This window comes from Salarias fasciatus, chromosome 6, assembly GCF_902148845.1.
Source record: "Salarias fasciatus chromosome 6, fSalaFa1.1, whole genome shotgun sequence".
Classification (NCBI taxonomy): domain Eukaryota; kingdom Metazoa; phylum Chordata; class Actinopteri; order Blenniiformes; family Blenniidae; genus Salarias; species Salarias fasciatus.
This window is the reverse complement of record NC_043750.1, coordinates 5,715,415-5,738,430: the sequence shown is the minus strand read 5'-3', so window position 1 is coordinate 5,738,430 and position 23,016 is coordinate 5,715,415. Positions and strand designations below refer to the sequence as shown.

Here is a 23,016-nt window from a genome sequence, read left to right as displayed (position 1 = left end):
CTCTGAAACGGACTGGACTCATACCCATGTCACTGGACAATAAGACCCTTGAAATCTGGCACCAGAAAGGAGTCCGCTATCTGGAGGACTGTTATGAGAATGGATCTCTTATGTCTTTTGAGGACCTGAGGAGGAAGATCTGTCCAGCAGAAACTTCTTCTGTTACTTACAGTTAAGATCCTTTCTTAAAACTGCTCTTGGACATCAGATGACTCTGCCTACACTCAGTGAGCTGGAGAGACGACTTCATGAGGGCAACGCACCTCGTCTTATTTTAAAAGTGTACTCTCTCCTGATGGAGGATACTCCAAAACCAGGTCTCCATAAGTCAAGGGAGAGATGGCAGTCAGACTTGAATATGTCAATTCGTCCAGAGTTCTGGTCTGACTTATGTCAAAAAAGTTTAACTACCACAATTAATTCCAGATACAGGCTGACCAACGATAACTTTCTCCATCAAACCTACATCACGCCAGAGAAGCTGCATAAATATAAACCTGAGATATCCAGCTTGTGCTTTAGATGTGGTCTTGAAGAGGGCTCCTTCCTGCACTGCACATGGTCTTCCACTAAACTTAATACATTCTGGCATGATTTCTCAGACATTAGAACAAGACTCAAAGGAGTACATCTCTCATCAGGTTCTCAAATGTGCTTGTCAAGGGATTTAACAAATATTGAAGCTCATTTGAGAAGAACTCAAAAGAAGTTTCTTGCTTTGGCCTTATGTGTTGCCAGGAAGTGCATAGCCAAGTCCGATTCCATGTTTCCATGATTGATTGAACAACAAAGAAACTAAATTATCTCCATACCTGGGGCCCCAGCGGGTGGGGTTTCTGCTGGGTGCCTGGGTGGGGCTCCTGCTGGAGGCTTGCAGGAAGCTCCTGCAGGGGGCGTAGGTGGCGCTCCAGTCGGGGGTGAGAGTGTGGCTCAAACCCCGGCCGCACGCGGGACTTCCGGTGGTTATGCGCCTGGGACCCCAGTTGGGGGCACGTCTGAGGCTCTCTTTGACGCCCACTTGGTGCAAGTTGGTTCATCTTGGATGACTGCGGTAAAAACATCGTTTCAGAACATGTTGCTTTCACAAATGTCCAATATACACCTGTCTCACACACACACATCTGCTAAATCTAACAATATGAGCAAAATGAAACATTAAAAGCCAGTAAAGTTGTTGTGGAGCGCTGCCAATTCAGAAAACCTTGGTTTTGTTATTTATTTCCAGTAATAATGTGAAATATTGACTTGAAAACAAGGGTTCTTACATTTCTCAGTGAGCGGTTGGTTCTCTTGATGGTTTGTCCTCCGCCAATCGCCCTGGAAAACTTGAAATAGCCGAGAACTGGAAACCAAAAGCTCGTTCAGCATCTACAAGGGTAGTTTTTTAAAGTTTAGATCCTAAAGGTCGACAGCAAGAGCTTGTATGTCTGCACTGGACGACGAAAATTTTTAAAATGAAACCCAGTTCAAACTGGCTGCAGACTTGAATGGATCAAAGAGTTGCTATGGAAACGGAGTCGGACTCTGGTCACATGACCTGGAATCGAGTCTGACTCGGTTCATGAATTTGATGATTCTCGAGTTGACGAACTTTGACTTGGACTTGAGTCGAGATGCTTTCCCCCAAACGCAGATTGAAAAAGAAAAGTATGTGAACGTGTGTGTGTATGTGATGTGCGCGTGCATGCACGATACGATTAATGCACTGAAAGTCTGCAATAAAGTGTTTTATTCAGTCCAGCATGTACCTGACATTGACTGAGCATTAACCCCACCGCCCGACCCGGGCTCCGGTCGGCCCGCGGAGTGACGGCGGGGCGGGACGCAGCGCGGATCGGTCCGGTTCCGAGCTCACGTTCCGGGGTCAGGCCGAGCCGAGGAACCCCGCGCCGCACCGCCTCCCCGCCTGCTGCCCCGGCGACGGCCGTGAGAGAGTCTCCAGCAGACGAGGTGAGGAACCGGGGGCTGCAGCCGGAGATGGAGGCTGTGGACTCTGGTCCTCGTTCTTCCAGCGGAGCAGCTGAGAGCAGCGGCGGTCCGAGCTGATTTAGCGTCCCGGGCTGGAGCTGCTTTGAGGGGTGGGTGGGGAGGGCGGGGTGGCTATGGCTGTGGGACTTTTAATTCTAAGAAAAAAATAAGTTAATTATGCTTTAAAATGACCATGAAAGCACCCAAAACCTTTATTTGGAATTAACCTGCCAGTTTATTCTAATTAATGAGCTTCTTTAATATGTCTCATATGTAAACTCGTCAGGACTTCATTCTGCTCATTCTGCACAGGCTTGTTCCCTCCAGACATTTATTTAACCAGAGCCTCAGTAGAAATATATCATGAAAAGAGTGGATGGACTGAAGCATATCTATGCAGACATATTATACAGATGTAGCATCAAAGTTAACGGAGACAGAAAGAGAAAAAGCTCCAGCACCAGGATCTGTTTACTTCCTGTCCTGAGGCTCCTCTCTATTTTTTTAATTCTTTTTTTCAAATGCAACCATTTAGAGCAACAGGAACCATGATTATTTCTGATTACATTTCTGTGTATGCAGGTTGAACCGACGGCATGGATGAGTCATTGTGTTTCATGTATCTCCACACACACACACACACACACGCTCAGTCTCGTATTTCTATCCTTGTGGGGACCTTCCATTGACTCCCATTCATGTCTAGCCCCTAACCCTGACCCTTACCCTAACCCTAACCCACACCACAACAAAGCCTAACCCTAAAGAAATGTTTTTGCACTTTTACTTTTTTCAGTAACAACAACATGGTCAAGAAAACACTGTTTCTCCTACTTAGGACCGGAAAAAGGTCCCCACAAGGCACGTCGTTCCACGTTTTGCTATCCTTGTGGGGACATTTGGCCCCAACAAGGATAGAAATACGAGAAAACACACACACACACACACACACACACACACACACTGTCAGTCTATTGATAACCTCTCCTCCTCTGAATCACTACCAGTGTTTGTTGTTGTTGGTTTTTTTTTTGGTCTTGTAATTTCTCTTTCTCATGAGAAATTGTGCATTACAGGTCTTTATCCCATTTTTCCATAGATCAGGAGTATTCTGTGTGTTTCTCTTCCCCTTTAACATCTACTTCTAATAACAATATGCAGTTTCTTGAGAAAGTTAACTTTTATGTATTTCATCAAACATATATGTCAGTGTAAGTTGCAACTTTGGTTGGCAGAAAGAAATAACCACAATCCAATAATCAACATAGGGCAGTGTGAAGATTCTCATCAATATCTGTGTGCATTTGTCCAGGTGAAGCTCTTGAAATGCCTCTGCTGTGTGAAAAGGAGTCATTGGTAGATACCATTCAACCGGACTGCAGCCTTCAAACTGATGTTGACATGAAATTCTGAAATTCTGTAGTTTTCACATCAGGCCACAAGTCAGCGCTGTTTGTTTTAGTAATGACACCTCACACACACATGCATGCAGAAAACAACACACATTAACAGTGACAAGAACACAGATTTTTAGCCACCACTGTCCATATAGTCCGTCTCCTCGCGCATGTGCAATAATTACGGCAGCCATTCACAGCCTTGGGGTCCTTACCCCACTTGGGGACCAGAAGTGATTTCTTAGGGGAGCCAAATAATTTTGGAAAACTAAGTGCGCATAATTAATTTTGAATTACATTATTTTGGATAGGAAGCATTTTTTAAAGTGTAAGATAGCTGTCAATTAGAATTTGTATGCAGAAACGCATCTGTGCAAAGCCTGAAAGGCATTCCACTGCTTTCCTCCAATAAACCCAATGACGAGGCCAATCAGTGACTGTGTGAACGCTGCCACTGTCAAACTGATGGCTGAAAGGCACCATAACTAAGAAATTTACTCTTCCCATTTTTCACACGTCATCGAAGAAACATTCCCTTTCAATAATCTGTTGTCTCCATCAACAAATGTCTTCATCAAGTTTCTTTTCTTTCAGAAGTTTCAGTTTCAGGACAGAATAACTCCGATGGGCGGGGCTGGACTGTCACACTTCTGGGTTCCAGAGCCAATCATTCCGGTATGTGAGTTCCTGAGGTTGCCAAATAAGCAGTGCAGCAATCCATATTTTCTGACTGCGCGCTACAATGGTGAAGCACCTGAACTCTCTAAACTCAAACTGTCAACCTGCACGACGCCCTCCAGAGAGGAGGAGGGGGAGGAGTTATATGTAGTATGTAGGAGTACATTATATGACATAATATTACTTATTAGCATACTTGCAAATCTACTGAGCCACAATCAAATTGAATTTTATGAGCAATTTGTGCCGAAATAGCTCATTTGGGAGAGCGTTAGACTGAAATTCTGAAGGTCCCTGGTTCAGTCCTGGGTTTTTGCAGGCTATAAGAACTTTGCAGTCATAGGGTACATCAGGTCTCTAAACTGTCTCTTTCCTGCTGTGAAAGAACAATGGAACACTTCCCACTTTTTAGCGTTTCTGCCATTGCCGTGTAAATGTTTCTGGAATGAAAACACAAAAATTGGAGGAAATATACAGCCGAAATGAGCGATTTTGCAGAGATTATGTCCCGCACTGAAGCTCCATTGCCGTGGCCCCCGCTCAGTGCGGCGACATCGGTTGGATCTAAATAACTTCTGAAGGACTCCGAGCTGCACCATGTTTGTCTGAGTGAGTATATGAGCATGCACACACCGAGAAATAAGGTCCAGGTGTCAAAAAACCGGAGTTGCCCTTTAAACCTAATCTGTTGCCAATGCCCTGCCCTGTTCAGGGTCAAAGGGCAAATCCCACTGAAATAACAACATGAGGGTAGTACGCATGGTTTACAGCCCATCAGGCCAAACACAGAGAGGCTCTCAGCTACAGGCAACTAAGAGTTGCTGATTAACCTTAAATGCATGCTTATTGAAAAAGGTATAATTTTGCATATACTGACCATTGTAAAGAAATTTACCATTCTGTATTAGGCTTCAGCGATTTCATTAGCTCCAGTAATGCCTCATTTCTACTTAGCACTGGGGTATGGAAAAGCATCACCAGGCACATCTGTTGCCTGTGTCCACTGTAGAGAGTACAGTTAGAATGTAGGCAGAGAACGAAAAAGGTCCGTGCACAGAGTAATCATGTGTGCGCAGTAGTAGTATTACTACTATGAGATATTTACGCGTTTAAACGAGTTTTATGGAATCTGATTATGTCAATCTAACAGGAAATCAAACTAACAAACGCCATGCTTTTATTTTGAAGGCTCGTTGAAGGCTTTTACTTCCTTTTTTTAATTTTCATTGTGCACGTTGGATAAGGGGAAAGCGGCCGCTTGGCGCCGCTGTGTTGTGCAGCATTGAAATTCACTTCATACGCCAGTGAAATAGGAAATACCCCCGAAAACGAGTGTTTTCTTTGTGCAGTGTGAGCAACGACAATGAATTATACTTCATGCACGGACCCCGTAACTTTGGCATCCTTACTTTACGCTCCAATTAAATGTTCAACTGCACCCTACACAGGAAATCCCATTGTTAGCGGGGCTTTAAAAATGTGTTCCCCGTTTAGACGCCATTTTGGTTTTCATGGCTTTTCTCTCTCTGTTCCTTTAGCTTGCCATCATGGCTTTTCCCCTTCTCTTAGAGATGGGGTCTTTATGACATGGACTCGGAAGGGGATTAAATCAATGAAAGACCTGTATATAAACAACACGTTTGCCTCCTTTCAGCAATTCTCCGAGAAGTGCTGTCTGCCGCACAGTCATTTTTTTTCGTTATTTACAGGTACGCAGTTTTGTTCGTAGTGTGTTCACAACTTTTCCAGATTCTCCTGGCGATTCCCCTTGTGGCGTGTTTTTACAACCTCTTCCTTCGTTGAAAGGTGCTATTTCTAATACATATAATCAAATTACTTTGATTCGTCCGCAGGCTGTTGATACGATCAGGGGACTCTGGGAGGAGGATTTGGGACAAAGCATATCAGAAGAACTCTGGTCACAAATCTTGTTGTTGGTACACAAATCATCTATTTGTGCCAGACACAGCTTAGTCCAGTGTAAATTACTGCATCGCATCTATTATACCAAAGCTCGTCTGGCCAAAATTTATTCCAACACCTCACCTAATTGTGACAGATGTAATTATCCATCGGCAAATCTTATTCACACATTTTGGCTTTGTCCAGAACTCTGACTTTTGGACCAGGGTTTTCTCAATACTGTCAGATGTAGTTGGTCAAACAGGAACCCCAAATCCCCTGAGTGCTTTGTTTGGTATCACATCTTCAGCTGTCCCTTTCCTCCTCTCAGAAAACTTCAATAGCATTTATGACTTTGTTTGCACGCCGAGTAATATTGATAAAGTGGAAATCTCCTCATCCGCCTTCTCATGTTCATTGGTTGTGTGACCTCCTTTATTTTCTTAAATTGGAGAAAATTCGTTTTATTTTGAAAGATTCCTCTGATAATTTCAGCAAAGTGTGGAACCCTTTATTTCATGCTTTGAAAAAAAAATTGATTTTCCTGGCATTCTGGACTAGCTGGCAACTATATTACTATCTATTCTTATCTGCAAGATTTTGAGGACTGTTGAGCACCCCCCCCCCCCCCACACACACACACACACACACATCGTACAAAGTTTTTTGTGTGTTTTTTGTTTTTGTTTGTTTGTTTGTCTTTTTTGGTCCTTACTCATTTAATTATTTAACTCGTATCTGTTTTTAATGTTATCCATCATCTTATTCCTACTTCCATTTCTGAAATGTAACTTTTATATATCTGTATGTGTGTGTATGCATGTCAAAGGGGTGCTTGGTGTTTTTTTCTTTCTTTCTTTGAAATTCAAGAAAATATATTGTATTATCATATTGTTACATTTTGTATCTTTTTGTGAAAATGAATAAAGTTTTGAAAAAAAAAAGAAAATAAGGCCCGTGGGCCAACACCACTCCTATCCGGGCCGCGACAAACCACAGCAGTGAGATCCGAGCTCAGATATTAGTGATACTTCCATGAAAGATTCACTTCAGTTCAGCATTCAGTACCACTCAGTAATTTCTCGGCGGTTTTACATGAGCAAGGAAAGAGATCGTGGAAAAAACTCCTTTTTAAATGGAAGAAACCTTTGCAAAAATAACAAACTGGCATTCAATTCAAAGCACTGCTGTCAGGGTGCATTTTTAAAAACATATATATAATGCAACAGCTGCAGTTTTTTTTTTTTTTTGGACATTTCACTGTATTTTGTACCACATGGTATCATTTCAATTAAAATTAAAATTTGCAAGAAAGCAGACATTTTCGTGACATATGCCCTGTGCTACATAGAAAAACTGTTTAAATTTCACTGGTTCAGCCCATGGAGATGGAACTGGGCTGCATGTGGCCCCTGAACTAGATTGAGTTTGACACCCCTCAGTTAGACGAGTGTAGAATTTCCACAACAGTTTCTTTGTGTTACTTTCAATTTTAGGTGTTGATTAACTTGCAGTATGCCACAGTTTACAGTTTATCCTCAAACCCTTTTTGTCTCCATGCACTGCCAATGGGAACCTGGTCATTTCAGAAAGTGGCATTTCCCAGGTCGGAGTACTCAAATGGCAACAATAAGGAGGTTTCACCCAACTTATGGAAGAACTGAGGTTTATAAGCAGTATATTTGATCGTAGTTGGTGGCTAGTGAAGTCTGCTTATTTTCACATTTGTCAAGGCTGTCTCTTCCTGAACTCATTCAGTCCTCTTGACCTGTAACTGTGATGAATTTACAGCTTCCAGTAAACATTATCTCCATAAAACTTGAATGTTTAAGAGATTACAGCTGTTGAATTGCTGCTTCTTCTTTCTGCCATCAGATCATGGCTTTAGAGCGTTTTCCTCCCACTAACTGACGTAGCTTCCTCTGAACTCAGTGATTCAGTAAAAAGTTACTGTTTTATTTTCATTATCTAGTAAACTCACCGAAATACACTTTTGTTTAGTTGTGTAGTAACTTCCACATCACTGACTATAATAAAGGTTTCATACTGAATCCTTCTCGGCTGCTGTTTTTCCACTTTTTATTGTTTCATTGTGCATTTTTTATTGTCACGTTTTACCATACAGATTAGAGACCTCAATGATAAATAATACGAGTTGTTCATAAAATATGACCTACAAAATTTTATGTGAGGATTATTCACTTCAATGCACGTTGAATGAAAACATTGTGCAAGCACTTAATAAGTAAACCACTTGGATTATTTGTTCACTTTTATGATCAAGCATTCTTAAAGTGGAGCAGAAGGCTCTCAGGTCATGTGATGCATTGTGTGTCTGCATAATGAGCAGACAGTATCTTGTTTCCCAAGAACTGTGATTTTATTTCAATTTTCAGTCCGAGTCAGGAGAAGAGTCTCTTATTAAAAAACATTCTCACATTTTGAGTCACAAAGCACAAGTCTAATTTAAATTAAGGTTTTCCTGTAGATTTATTTGGGTGTCAGACACACACTGCCTCTTTTAGTTGAAGGTTTTGGGCCGGTTAATTAACTAGGCTGGTCAGTTTTATGACGTCCTCGCGTTCAAGTTACATCTCTAAACCACAATACAAAGAAATCCGACCACATAAAAATTTGGTTTTGCAAGAATAAAGACTTTTTCATCCTGTATACTCTGCATCACACCAACGATTGTTCTGTATGCCCATGAACTTAAATGAGTTGACACTCCTGATTCAGAGGGATCGAGCAGGGGAGGAGATGGATGGATGGATTTTCTCATGCAAGAAGGTTGTTTTCTCTGAATCATTTGCTGATCCATTCATCTTTTATGCCGCTTTATCCAGTTCAGGTTTGCAGGGCACTGAAACCAATCCCAACTAACAATGGCTGAAGGCAGGAACACCCTCGACAGATCTCCAGTCTGTCACAGAGCAAACACTGAGAGACCGAAAGCTACTCACATTCACACCGAGCAGCAATTTAGACACACCAGTGAGCTCTAAGTGGATGTTCTTGGCCTGTGGGAGTTGAACCAGAGTACCCTCGAGCAGCGGTTCCTGAGCGTTTCCTTAGTTGACCCCACCCTGACCACAGCCTGAACAATGAAAAACACAGTGAAGGAACCTCATTAGATACTAAATGTGAAATACAGTTTGTTTGTTATATTCTGTAAGAAACACTTTGATTTTCTCTGAGGATAAACTCTTTGGGTTTACGCAGTTTGGTGGACTGGAACTGTTTCTGCTCTCAGTTGCAAACTCTCAGTTTTTTAACCACAAAAGATGTATTTAACTCTAATTTTGTCAATTTCTTTCCATAAGTCATATTCCTTGTAAATATTTTCATACTCCCTCTTTATCTCTTTGATGGATTCGTCTTTCTTTGACGCTTTTCTATTTCTTCTCCCTGCACCATGAAAGAGACGATGATCATGTCCAAAACGCCCGTGACTAATATCTTAAAACTTTAAAATAGTTCCTTCTCTTTTTAAAATAAATAATCCCCATTATGTAATCTAACAATTAAATTAATTTAACAGGTTACCTTGATTAAGAGCCTAGACCTCCATCAGCTGTACAGTAAATGATGGGTTAAAGGTGGAGAGGAGCAGTACAGCATGCAAAGAAGTGGAATTCTAAACATAAATAATTTCCCTCTGGGAAAGTATTTCTATTCTATTCTATTCTATTCTATTCTATTCTATTCTGAGCTTGAGCACTGTTTATTCCGCCCGCCCCTGAACGCACCGCACCGCGCGCCCCACCCCCGCCTCTCGCGCTCAGGTAGGAAAACTTCCCAGTCAGTCAGTGTCACCTGTGCGGGGACGCAGGTAAGCAGCTCCAGCAGCGGAGCCCCACCGCCGCGGCCATGGCAGACTCTCAGCTCATGTGCATGGAGGACGGCCACATCGGGCCGAAGGTCCCGGAGAGCCGCCCGGAGTTCTACTACAGCGAGGAGCAGCGCGCGGCCGTCGAGCAGCTGCTGCTGAAGGGAGACGGAGCCTTCAAGATGCGCCTGAAAGACGACAACATGAAGGACTTCCTGTCCGCGCGGGAGGTCAAGCTCCTGGTCAGCACGTTCAAGAGGTACGACCCGGACGGGGAGGACGGCGGCGGCAGAGCGCGTTCCCCCGGGTCGGAGGAGGAGGAGGAGGAGGAGAAGGAGAAGGGGAAGGCGGCGGAGGGGGACGCCGACTCCGGGATCCCCTCCACCTACTGGCCCCAGATGTCCGACACCGAGGTGCCGCCGCTGGACATCGGCTGGCCCAGCGGCTCCGTGTTCAAGGGGGTGACCCGGGTGGCCGTGCACACCCACCCGCCCAAAGACAACGGGCCGCACATCAAGGAGGTGGTCCGGAAACTCATCCAGGAGGCCGCCAAGGTGAGGCAGCCCGTGTCCACTGATGGGCCTGTTTTTCCGCTTATTTACTCACTTTTCAAATTTATTTATAGCCTTATTATACCTAATTAAATGATTTAACTTTGTATAATTGTATTGATTTATTTATTTTATAAACTTCTCTAGAACCATACGAGTATGAAACAATACAAACATGCAAAAAAAAAATTCCACTGATGAATTTATCTATCATATCAATATGTACGAAATAAATATATCTCTACCCAACGTACACACCCATAAAATACACATATATATCCATCTTAACATGAGTGAAAGGGGGTATCGAAATTAAGTGGATATATAGGATAAAAAGTAAAACTTACTTAATTCTACCCCTTCTTCAATATTCAATCATCACATTTTTGAATCATCCTGTTTCCGGATTCTTTATAATAAATGTTATCATTTTACAGTGCTTCTATAACCAAAATGATAAAGCTCTCTTTTGCCACTGTTATTACAGCAATGCAGTGAATAAATAGCAAAAAATTCATATTACTTGGATAAAGTCATTATAGAGCATTTTGTCTGTATTAGAAGTTTGACCTGATATTCTTGTTTTATTCAAACACCCCCCCCCCCCCCCCCCCCCCACACACACACACACACACACACACACACACACACACAAGAAAAAAGAAAAAATGAAACCCATATTTTATGGCACATGAAGGTTTTCACGCTTTACGTTCAGTGTTTCTCAAAGCTTTTCTCTCACGCTCATCTCGAGTTTATTGAAATCGTGAAATACTCAACATTCAGATGAGTTTGACAGGGAAGTACACATGACTTTTCAAAACGACAGGTGAGAACAGTTTGTGATAAGAGGAGGAGGCTGCACTCAGAGATCAGGTGTGAACGTGTTGACACAGTTTCATTATCTGTCGTCTTGAACTGGAAACTGCTTTTATGACGTCTTCTGTTCCAGTATGTTCTTAATACGTGCACACTGTATTAGGGCCTCATAAAATAGCATGATTGTCATAGATATATTGACTTCGGCAGTGAGGAACTGCTCATAAATTAAGCCTTCTCTGTGCGTTTGCGCTTGTTGTCAACATATTTGGCCAGTCCCGCTCTGGATTGTGTCGACTGCAGATGTATTTGAGTTAATTTTTTTTAACATCACATGATCTGGCTACAAACCAAAAGAACGTAGATAGAATGCCAGGTCACGAGTTGGTGTTGATTGTTTTTATGCACGCACACGCGCGCGCGCGCACACACACACACACGCACACAGAGAGCATTATGCTGTAAACACTAATAGTAGTGAGTGCACTGATATTCCTTTAGCCAGGCGATGGAGTTTTATTCATATTCCTGGTGACTCTCAACTATAAAACGACCAAGTCTCAGGAGAATAAGGATTTCCTCTGCTCATGAGGAGAAGTATTAACTGTGTGCATGAGCGATCAGTGTTTCTGAAAACATTTGTTTTCCCCAGTTTCCATGGAGCTGGAACCAGAGTGTTTTAAAAAGTTTCACCTCTGGAGCTGTTTTCAAACATCTGCGTTTTCAGTGACTCCGAGCGCCGCTGTCACGTTAACAGACGCCCAAAATGCGTCAAAAGTTTTACAGTTTCTCTTGAAAACATGGATCGTGTTGGTGTGTTTGTGTGTTGGAAGGTGACGGGGAAATGTTCGGTCGTATCCTGAACCGACTCTGAATGCAGCTCAGAAAACCACTGATGAGAGGCTAAAGATAACCGATACCCCCAAGAACCCAAACGGTTCGGTGAAGCTGAATACGTCTCTGTTGACACTTGGTTGAATTCCTGTGACAGCTGGTGTTCGGGGTCTCGCCTCACTGTCAGTGTGTGGCTTCATGTAGATTTTCTCTTTACTGTTTCTGAGGAGAAGCCGCTTCATTCGCAGAGCGGACGCTGGTGTTCAGTTACTTCCAGCCCTGTCACAGAGTGCTGCGCGGGATTCTGTTGGTCCACACAGTGGCTGGACAGAGTGACCGATCAGTCGATGCCTGCCCACAGAGGAGCTGAGGGTCTGGAGCGGCTCGGTTTATATGAGCTGCCAGTCGTAGAGTTTGCTCACAGCCGGCCGGAGCCCAGCTGACTCAACTGTTCCTGCTGGCGGCGCCCGGCTCCACTGGCCTCACCCCGCCTCATTGCTCCTCTAAATCTGGGTCAGAGTGTGTGTCTCGTTATTACTCTGGGTTATCATACTCACACTGCTCCTCTCAGTCACCTGTAGTTTTCCGACACAATCCCTCGATTCCTTCGCTTCCCACTCATCTGTGTGTTTACGGCTTCGTTCCTTTACTCTTAGCATTGCTTCCTTTCTTGTTTGCTTACATTCTGTTATTCCCCTGATTACTTCCATACTGTTTGGTATTTATAGTGTTCAGACAACGCACCTGGTCCACAACAGAGTCATGTTTCCATTCTATCATTTGCTCGTGATGAGGAAAATGGGATTTACCACAAGTACATCACTTCCTGCTGGTTCCGCCCTCTCATTATGACCTCAAGATAAGGTCATCTGTGTACTTTGTTCACTCATTTCCCGGCATTTTCCATGACTAATCAGTCACAAATATGAGTTTGGAGAGTGTTTCCTGAAGTGTCTGGTCACAGACGACAAGCAGCAGGAGGCTGGCCTCATTTAGGACGAGCAGAATGCAGCAAACTCACCTGTCATAAGCCTGATTTATACTACGCAAAGGATACTCGGTGTGTTGCCGTGAACCGAATTGTGGTTACAGGGTTTCCCCAACACTTCGCTCTGTAGTGGACATGGCTTTAGTTTGCTGGCTTTCCCCTGAGTAAAAACATCACTGTTGCTGTTTAAACCTACGGTTTTATACCGATGCCTTCAGTGCTTGAAAACAGAGTCTGCCTCTCTGCAGACAGATCTGACATTTCGTGTCCTCATGGTGAGAATCCCGTTCTGAGTCAGCCGTCCACAGATCTCAGCTTGTAACTGTGTTGTTCTCCTCACTGGCTCACTCAGCATTTTTCCTGAGTGAGACACGAGCGTGGAAACAGCGGACCTTTTCTCCCTTACAGAGGAACATTTGTTACAAATTTACAAGACTTCTTTTTTTCTCTCTCTCTCTCTCCGTGTGGCTTTGGCACAGTGGCTGGTCGTGCAGTAATACAACTCTGCTAAACCTCCTACTCTTGGCTCTCTGCATGTCCCAACATGTCAAGTGTCCCACTAAACGTGGCCTAATAAGCCTCCCCGCCTTCCTCCTCTCTGAGCTCTATTGTTGTTTTAAAGGCTGTCAGATTAGTTGCGTCTTAATGCTTTAGATCTGATGTGTTTTCTCCTAAACTCTGTGTAAACACACTCGCCATGTGGCTTAATGAGACGCTCGTGCTTATTTTAAGTACCCAGAGTCTTTTGTGTGGCACAATGAGGTTGAACTTTCCAAATGACATTTACACCATTAACCATTCGTGATGACAGAAAGAGAGAAAGATATTCCTTAAAAAAGTACTGTTCAATTCTTAGGCCCTCGTTTACATTTTTGCATTTTGGTTTCAGAAAAGTTTTACGTTGACGCGGCAGGGTTTTGAAAACTGTGTTTTTTACCGTTGTTGTTATTGTCCATCCACTGGCACAGAAGAACTGTTTACTACGGTCGTGGTGTAAGTGAGCAGTAGCGGCGTTTCAGAAAAGTACTCCCGTTTCCACAAAGACAGTGTTTTCAAACGGTTCCACCTTTGGATTTGGAAAAATTACGTTTTCAGTGACTTATTTTAAAATTACACATGTTGCCCTGATGCCTTGTCTTCTTTCTTACTCCGATGGGAAGTAAAACCTGTTTCTTTGTTGCTTTTCTCGGCTATTTTTCGTGGGAACTTCCTGGTAATTTCTTTTTCAACTAAACAGATAGTTTGTTTAAGACTTGTCAAAGTAAAAGCACTTAGAAAACGGTCTGAATTGTTTACTAAGATCATCTGAGGCCTTCAGTCACTGTCTCCAACCACCTCATTGGATTTTCAGGAGACGCGTTGCAACGTGCAGGAACTGTTGAGGTTGAGGTTTTGCGTCCCGACGCAGTGAGATCAGACGCTGTGTGTCAGATTAACGTCCAGCAGAATTCATCTGCCAGTGACTGCAGATAAGACTGTTGATTTACATCTCTGGCTCCGCTGCTGGCTGCTTTCTGCAACATTCATACAGTTAGATGTATGTGCACACCACAGCGGCCAAGTCAGTCTGGTAACGGCTGGGGATCTTTCAGTCCAAATTTCCAAATTAAAGTTAATAGTAACTCATTTGCACAATTAAAAACTAATTTTTCATAACGGTGTCTTTTATTATAAGAGGACAGTTAAAGCATTTTGAGACTCAAGAGGCTGTATAGCTGAGGCTGTTTAGAGTCATGTAAAGGTTCAACAAAGCATTTTAAAGTTCGGTTCATATGATGTTTGCAGTGAAAATGCATTGTTTTTGATTTTTTCTGCATTTTCATCCCAGAGAAGTTTCATGTTCAGACAGCAACGTTTTCAAAATTTATGCAAAAATGACGTAAATGCTGAAAACCATGTAGCTGGCATGCCACGCCATGAGCTGATGCTGTTGGTTGTTTTTATAATGAAACCACGTAAACAGAGAACAATACGCCGTCAGCACTAAAGGTACGATAAATAAGAAATTTACTATAAAAACAATAAAAATCATTCCCGTTTTTCACCTGTCATTGAAGAAACATTCCTTTTATACAATCTGTTGTCTCCAGCAACAATGTATTGCTCAAGTTTTTTTTCTTTCAAAATGAGAGTTTTGTGATGGAACAGCTCCAGTGGGCGGGCCTAGACTGTCTCACTTCCGGGTTCCAGAGCCAATCATATGTGAGTTCCTGAGGTTGCCAAACAAGCAGGACAGCAATCCCTATTTCATGACCGTGCCGTCGGCGAGCCGGCCATACACGTCCACGTCGCGTAACGTGACGTAGCATTACTTATTAAACCTTTAACAATGACGAGTACGAGTACACAAACAACCGAATAAATGGACGATGAGCTTGGATTGCGGTTATGGGTGGGCAATAACAGCGTGTCAGAAATGTTGGTTTCCTCCCCCATTTACATGGAGCATTTTTATAACATTCATCCTTGAAAACAGTTCTCAGAAAGATCTGTTTTCAGTGGCTCCAGCACCATTGTGATATCAACAGGGCCTGAAACTGTCCTGTGTTGCTTAAACACTCGACCGCTGACTCCAGAGGAATTCCAAGTGTAAACCTTCGCTAATCCCACAGCTTCAACAGCGACCAAGCAAAGGCTGTGTGGGAGAGACGTGTTTGAATTCCCCAAGGGATTTCCTTTTGTGTCACAAACACTTTATCAGCGCCTTCCAGAATAAAGCAGAGGGATAATAGAGTGACTGTTTCCACCACTGAATGACCTGCAGCTGAGGCTCTCTCTCTGGAGGTTCGAGTCCAAGCAGCGGGCCAAGTGATTCACTTCGACGGATTAGCCCCACTTTGTACTTTCTCTATTAGCTCTCTGCGAGACGGCGCGTCTCTAAGTACTGCTTTGATTTTTTTATTGTTTCCCTTTAGAAGGGTTGAATGGAGAAGAACCAGGAAGTAGAATCTTGTTGGATCACTTTCAGATTTGCACACAAGTTAAGACTCACTCAAATGTCAGCTGATCAAGTTTCTGGAGTCAAGAATCAACCTAATTAAATGAATCCATCCATCAAAGGCTCATTTATTTGTTACGGCTGTTGAATTGTCCAATGTGCAATGACTGACTGCTTCTGCCTCGTTTCTGAATATAACTTCAGATCTTCATGTCTGACAGTTATTCAGTGTGATGGTGTTTTTGACAGGACTTCATGCGACATGGCAATGAACCTCATCACAACCTGTCAACGGTGGCATGATGGGAATGTCAGGATTAAACATTACTGAAACACCTTCAGGGTATTTCCGTCACATTTATTTCATCCACAGACTGTCAGCTGATTTAGCCCCATTTAGTTCAGGTTAAACCACGTTTCAGAAAAGTTTGAACATTTTGAAAACGATGTGTTTTTACTCAGAAACCATGCAGTTAGCATGTTGGGCCACCACTTGGCACTGCTGGTTGTTTTTGTAATCATTACCAGGTGACTCTTAACGGTAAAAATTTCCGGGTTGGCAGCTTTCTGTGCCAGCCTGTAGCGAATGTGTTCCTGAGAAATCCATTGTGTTCTATTTGTTGGCACAGAATTAATCCAGGTCTTGTGCAGTAAATAGACAAGCCTGCACTCTACAGTGGCTATGTGGCATTTTAAAAACAGAAGCTTTGGTTTTCTCTTGTAGGTTATCGCCATAGTGATGGACCTGCTCACGGACGTCCACATCCTGCAGGACCTGATGGATGCGTCTTGGCGACGTTCCGTCCCCGTTTACATCTTGTTGGACGAACAAGGCATGCCGCACTTCCTGGACATGTGCTCCAGGTTGGAGATCGGTGCAAAACACCTTCGGGTAAGATGTTCGTGCAAGTTACAAACTTCAGACGAGCAGAAAAATAAGATCCAGGGCATGATCAGGTTAATGTTTTAAAGAAAACCCAGGAAACTCATCATTGTTATTATTTTTATCAGCCTGTAGTCATACAGGTCATCTCGTTGAGACACCAAGTCAGAGACGGTTTCAGTGCAGCACCATAAGATCGGAAAATAAATAAATACACCTAACCCTGAAGTGTTGGAGGGGCGGGACCTCCAGAGACCAACACCTCAGTCTGCTGGTCTCTGTCCTGATGTTGTGATATCTTTAATCTGATAGCGATGAAACAAACAGCGGCGGTGGCTGTGGTCGAGGAAGTGGTTATGTAGGACAGCAGCAGCCTCAGAAGTGATTTATTGATCAATTCGACTCGGTGTGGATGATGACCTGACACACATAACCCAGAACACAGTAAACATGCGCACCTATCAAAAAGACATTTGAATGATTGCCGAAAGAGGGAACAAACAAACCCTTTCAAACACCTCTTCATTCAGCCCTGTTTTCATGACCACTGGTTCACATGACAAAATGGAGAACTGTTGCATCTTTGAGGCTTCTGAATGATTTATTAGTTATAGTCCACACATAGAGGTTTGAGCGTTCTGTTGGACATGAGGTTGTAAAACGTGTTGACCTGATTCATTTGCTTTAAGCTTCCAACCTGACAAAGGGGATTATGCATAAACATTCTGATATAATTTACCTTCATTTCACCGGATTCTGCCCCTCTGTCGCTGCAGAACATGCGAGCCAGAACTCTTCAGGGAGTGGGCTTCGGTTTGTGCGCCGGACGGCTGCCTGGAGCAGTCTGCCACAAATACATGCTGATCGATGGAGACAAAGTCATGTTTGGCTCCTACAGGTGAGATCTACCTCTACTCCTTCACTTCTTCACATTTCAGCACATTTTGACCACATAAACACTTGTTTGCTTTTGTTGGAGCATTTTTTTTCTGTTAAGTTCAGGAGGAAATCCTCTTTGACTTACTTTAGTAAAACTTTACACTTTAGTTTTCGACTCAACATACGCCAGGGGTACGGCCCTTATTTTGTTACGATACCCTTCCAAAGTGAAAGTGAAATCCAAAATAACATAATTTCATACATATCTGGTGTCCTCAGAGTAGAAGTCACAAACACAAAACTAAAAACTCAACTTCATTCATAAAGCAGTTTAAACACAATCACCGCTGTAACAACGTGCCGTACATTCAAACCCAAAAGCTTCAGGTGTGAGTGATAAAACAAAAACAAACACAATAAAAAAATGAAGTGGCAACAATATAAAACATGAGTCTCACACTCTGTTTATAGCCAAGGAGTGAAAATGGATATTTAAAGCCAGTGTGACTGAGGAACGCTGATCTGACATGGCTGAATGCTCACGGGCCGCCCTGGCTCCGTCGGCCACTTCCTTCAAGACGATTAAATAGAATCAATAAAACACTGTGGTCACAAAATGTGAGGATACTTTAGTTTAAAGTGCCAGTCCTGTACGTGCATCAGTCACATTCATTCTTCACGCCGCGCCTCAGCACGCTCAGCGCTGACGCTGCAGAGTCAAACCTGATCATCTAGTTTTCTGAAATGTTGCTGTTTTGGGGTTGAGAGTTGCGCTTGCAGGTTTGGTCATCTCAGAAAGATAATCTCTGAGGTCTGGGCCGTCATGTGAGGAAAATAAACTCAGTAATGGCACTCAGGCTCTGTTTAAATGACAGCTGATGATCCTATAAAATCCTTGGCGTGACCGTCGATGATCTGTGTTGCAGCTTCTCCTGGTGCACGTCTCGTATGGACCGTAACATGGTCACTGTGATGACGGGGCAGGTGGTCGACTTCTTTGACCAGGACTTCCGGGAGCTGTACGCCGTCTCCCAGAAGCTCAACCTCTACAAGGAGTTCCACGTCAGTCCACCGGCGGCTCAGAAGATGGACGCCGCTCGCTCCAGGACGGCGTCCAAACGGCCGCCGCTGCCGGCCACCACCTCCCGCTTCCAGGTCACCTTGGGAGATTCAAAGAACGTCGACATTCAGGTGCCCGCGCACAAATTCTACAACCCCAAGTACGCCTTAGCGTTTGGAGAAGCACTGCGTCCCACAGGGTCCCTGCAGGAGCCGGGACCCACGAGGATCGCGGCCATCACTGACCTGCTGGAGGTAGAAAAGCAGGGGCAGCGGTTTGCCAACAGCGAGAAGGTGGACAGACTGACGCCGCTGCCCGCGGAAGCCCCCAGCGATATCGTCAGGACGCCCAACGGCTTCCGAACGGACAAAAAGGAACGCTTTTCGTTCAGGCAGATCTTCCGGAATAGATCCCGTAAGCTTTCTAGAAGCAACTCGGGAACTCCAACTCCAGAGACCAGCCAGACTGATGAGAACCAGGACAGAATCGGGGACCGTCCGCCCAAAGCCAATAAGAAGCAGTCGATCCGCAAGGCAACGTCTGAGCTGACTGTGAGCCCTGAGCAAGACAAGGAGGGTAAGTCACAAGAACAACCTCAGCTTCACAGAGGGTGGGACACTGTCGGATATCACATGTGTCACAAACCATAAATATTCATTGTTTAAACTTAGATGTTTTCACGTTTCATGGAGTCTGATGAGCCGTTGAGAAGCAACACATCTCCAGAAAGTCTTGACTTGATGACTGAAGACTGTAAAAGTAACTGTTCCACAGCAGAAACCGGGACGGGACCATTTGGCGAATAACGGGTTTCATTGAAAGCAGGTCACTGCATGAGCTGAGGAACACTGCCAGAAACCACTGTCTGTGAACACATGCAGAGAAGAAGCCACCTGTGAGCATGAGTCAGAAGAAAAAAAAACAGATTTCCTCAACAAAGCCCATTTAAAATGGTCTGAGGCAAAATGCTAAACTGTTCTGTGGTCTGGAGTCGTTTAGCGGCGAGTTCAAACGCCTGCATCTCCGGGGCGAGGTGTCGTTAATGCTCAAGGTGCCTGCAGCTGGCACATCTGGAAGGGACAGGGCCGAGCGTCAGCAGGGCTTCACAGTGGAAAAATCCAGCTGATGAACTGGAGACCTTCACTTCCCAGATGTTTACATACAGCTGTTAAGAGAAGGCAGGATGGCACACGGCTGCCAAATATCCTGTCCCGCCTTTACCTTCCATCACAATCAAATATCTGTTATCCCAGATAACTCTTCAGTGTGTCGGAAGAACGTGCGTTCACCAGTTTGATGCTTCTCATTAGAAATATGCACTAATTCTTCATATATAATCAGCTTCAAACAATAGTTATCCTGAAACTAAGATGATTTTATCATTTAGGTTCATACTCATGATTTCAACAACAAAAAAAATCATCTTTTTTATTATCCTTCATAATTTTTCTAAAAATACACTTCAGTTTCAGTACAACAACAACCAACAGAACCAGTTTGGCACTTGCTTTTGGAATTTCTGTTGTTTCCTTGTAAACTCACATCATTTTCAAGACGTTACAGTGTCAGTGTGAAACTTTCCTGAAATGAAATGTAAAAACGCTGCATTTTCACTCACGCATCATGTAAAATCCATTTATTCTATAGTTTTTACTTTGAAACAAACTCATTCATTCAGTAGTTTGGAGTCATTTTGACAGATGCATCATCTGAATGTGTGTGAAGACCTGACAAGTACCAGTGAAGCCAGTCAGTTTTCTAGTTTTAATTTATTTATGTAGTACACTTTTACTGAAACATGTCAGAATCACAGTATTATTTTATGTAAAGAGCTCACTGTGAGTCTTTAAATCAGATTGCGCTGGACATCTCATTGAAATGCATTCTAGTCTTCACACAGCAAACCAACAGTTAAAACAATTAAGCAGACATTTCACCTCGTTCGATTACATAATGTGTGTTGGGAGGCGTCGGCGTCCCTTTGAGCCGATCAGAGGCTCGGGCCCGCCGGGCGGCTCTTCCAGTTCGTCCACATTTCGTGCCGTCATTACCTCTTTCCTTTCAGTGCTCGATGTTTGAAATGCTGCGTTTTGTTCCCACAGGTGGTAAAAGTCAGCGCAAAGACAAGCAGGCCTGCAAAGTGTCCTGAGCGGAGCCGGAACGGAGCCACGATCCTCCAAACGGGTTAATAAAAGACAACAGAGTTTACTAAAGAGACCAGATGAATGTGGTTCATCAGCGTTATTGATGTGGACAAAGGGAAAGACGAGAATCCTGGGATATTTGGAATCTGATTTCCTACCAGCTTGTTTTTCCAGCTGTCAGCTCTTTCCTGCAGTTCTGAATGTGAAATCTGTGGCTGTAAAAAGAACGGTGGTGAATTTACCAATCTGAAATATTCCGATTGTGCCTTTCTGTCACGTGTTGCTTTTTACCACGCCTTGATTCGTCTTTACTTTTGCTTTCTCCTTCTCAATAAACAGGATCTTCCAGAGTTTTTACAGAGAATTGATGTGATCATTAAGAACATGAGAAGTCATCCTCTTTTGTTCCTCGGGGCGTCTCCCACCTTTTAATGCAGGTCATTACGCTCTGTTTCATAATGCTGTAATTCGTCTGTGTTGTCACTTCTTGCCTGATGCACGAGTAAAAATGTGGGATTGTTTGCTCTCGCATGTGTTTTCTGGAAATGTTTGAATGTTCACTCGGCTTCCACTCGAGTGCTGTCCACGTGAGAAGCCCTGCCTTAAATTCCTCCTCCTCAAATAAAAAAACCTATTTCTGGTTTAAATGCTGCACAGCGTTGTTATTAGTGAGCGTTGTTTCCAACAATCTGGTCTGAAACACGAGAGGTGGCAAACTTATAGAAGTCTCGTCAAGGTTTTTCTTACTGATGTAACAAAACAGCATCGGGTCCAGTTCTGTGTCCTGAAGTCGAACCAGACGTCGCATTTCCACCTCAAGTCTTTGTTTAATGGAAGCCGTGTCCAGCTGCTCAGAAAAGGTGGAGACGGGCAGGAAGCAGGTCTGGAGGTCCGGGCGACACAACGTGAAACTGTTGTCGTGTTTTTGGTGTCTGTTTGCATGACGGTGACGCTCGGTGCCACGGAAAACACCAATGTTTGGAAACGGCTCCAAAGTTGGAACTTCTCGAAGACACTCGTTCTCCATTTTCATGGAAACGGGGAGTAAATGCAACTTCTTGAAATCGGCTTTCAGGGGTGGAACCACCCGTTGTGAAAAAGCGAGCAAATGCTTAAGTGCGGAAAAGGTGTAATTCCGGGGAAATTCCAGCAGGGGAAAAACCTGAGTCCGATTGGAACAGATTTGAAAAGGCAGAATTTCAGAGTGTAAATAAACACACAGAGCGCTCGGTTTCAGAACTTGTTTTGGTCTCTGCTCAAATCAACACAGCAGGATTTCAGAACGCTATGGGTGACGTCATGTCACCTTCATCTGTCTTTTGTATACTGTCACTGGGGGGAAGTTTTGAAAACGCTGTGACTCTATCACCATGCAAATGCTGCAAACCGACTTTTCTGCTCCTGTGCACGCTCATCATGGCCTTGGTAAATAGTTCCTCTGCACATGCTCAGACAATGAGAACGTTTTCAGTCCAGAGTGTCCTGACTCGGTCCGTCTTCTCCTGGGACTTTAGAGTTCAGTCACCAATAACAAGAATCCAGCTTCGCTGTCTGTCCACGGTGTGTTTTTACTTGGAACTAAAGAGGACAAAAAGCTGTTAAAACCCCAGATTTCTCAAATTAGAAGACCTCATTTTGATGGACTATATTTCACTGCATAACACCTGAAAGCAGCAGGTCGTGTGTGACGTGCAGTGGTCGGCACTGGTGGGTTCAAATAATATTTGCTTGTGTGTGTTTTCTCCTGGTGATTCCTTGACTCCAGTAGGTGTGAATGTGAGTGTTTGAGTCTGCATGCACTGAGAGAACATGCAGAAAGTGTGTCACAGTTTCAAGAAATGAACATCTAATGTTAAGAGCATAATTCCATTCACTGTATCGTTTGCATTTGTCAGTAATCATAATATCAATTACTCTGAAACGAGTGCTCATATGTCCGGTTCTTATATACTGTTGTATTTTTCTACCATAGATTTGCACCTTTAACCACATGTTCTTTGGATTCATTGACTTGCTCCTTGGTTAGTTCTTTCAGTGTGACTCTTTAAGCTGTCTGCCTGGTTCCAATAGTTGAAGAATAACTTTGACTGCAGCGCCCCGAGGTGGCCACAGTGTAAAACTACAACACGAACACTTCATGTACAGT

At 43.6% G+C, this 23,016-nt stretch overlaps 1 protein-coding gene across 1 annotated transcript; it reads left to right on the top strand.

Moving 5' to 3' along the window:
* The first annotated feature begins 9,756 nt into the window (after nucleotides 1-9,756).
* LOC115390532 (protein FAM83F-like) lies at nucleotides 9,757-21,524 on the top strand. The gene is made up of 5 exons (XM_030094436.1): nucleotides 9,757-10,328; nucleotides 16,629-16,796; nucleotides 17,564-17,685; nucleotides 18,593-19,302; nucleotides 20,829-21,524. The coding sequence occupies exons 1-5, from the start codon at nucleotides 9,816-9,818 to the stop codon at nucleotides 20,873-20,875; spliced, it is 1,560 nt and encodes a 519-aa protein (XP_029950296.1). The 5' UTR covers nucleotides 9,757-9,815; the 3' UTR covers nucleotides 20,876-21,524.
* The last annotated feature ends 1,492 nt before the right edge of the window (nucleotides 21,525-23,016 follow it).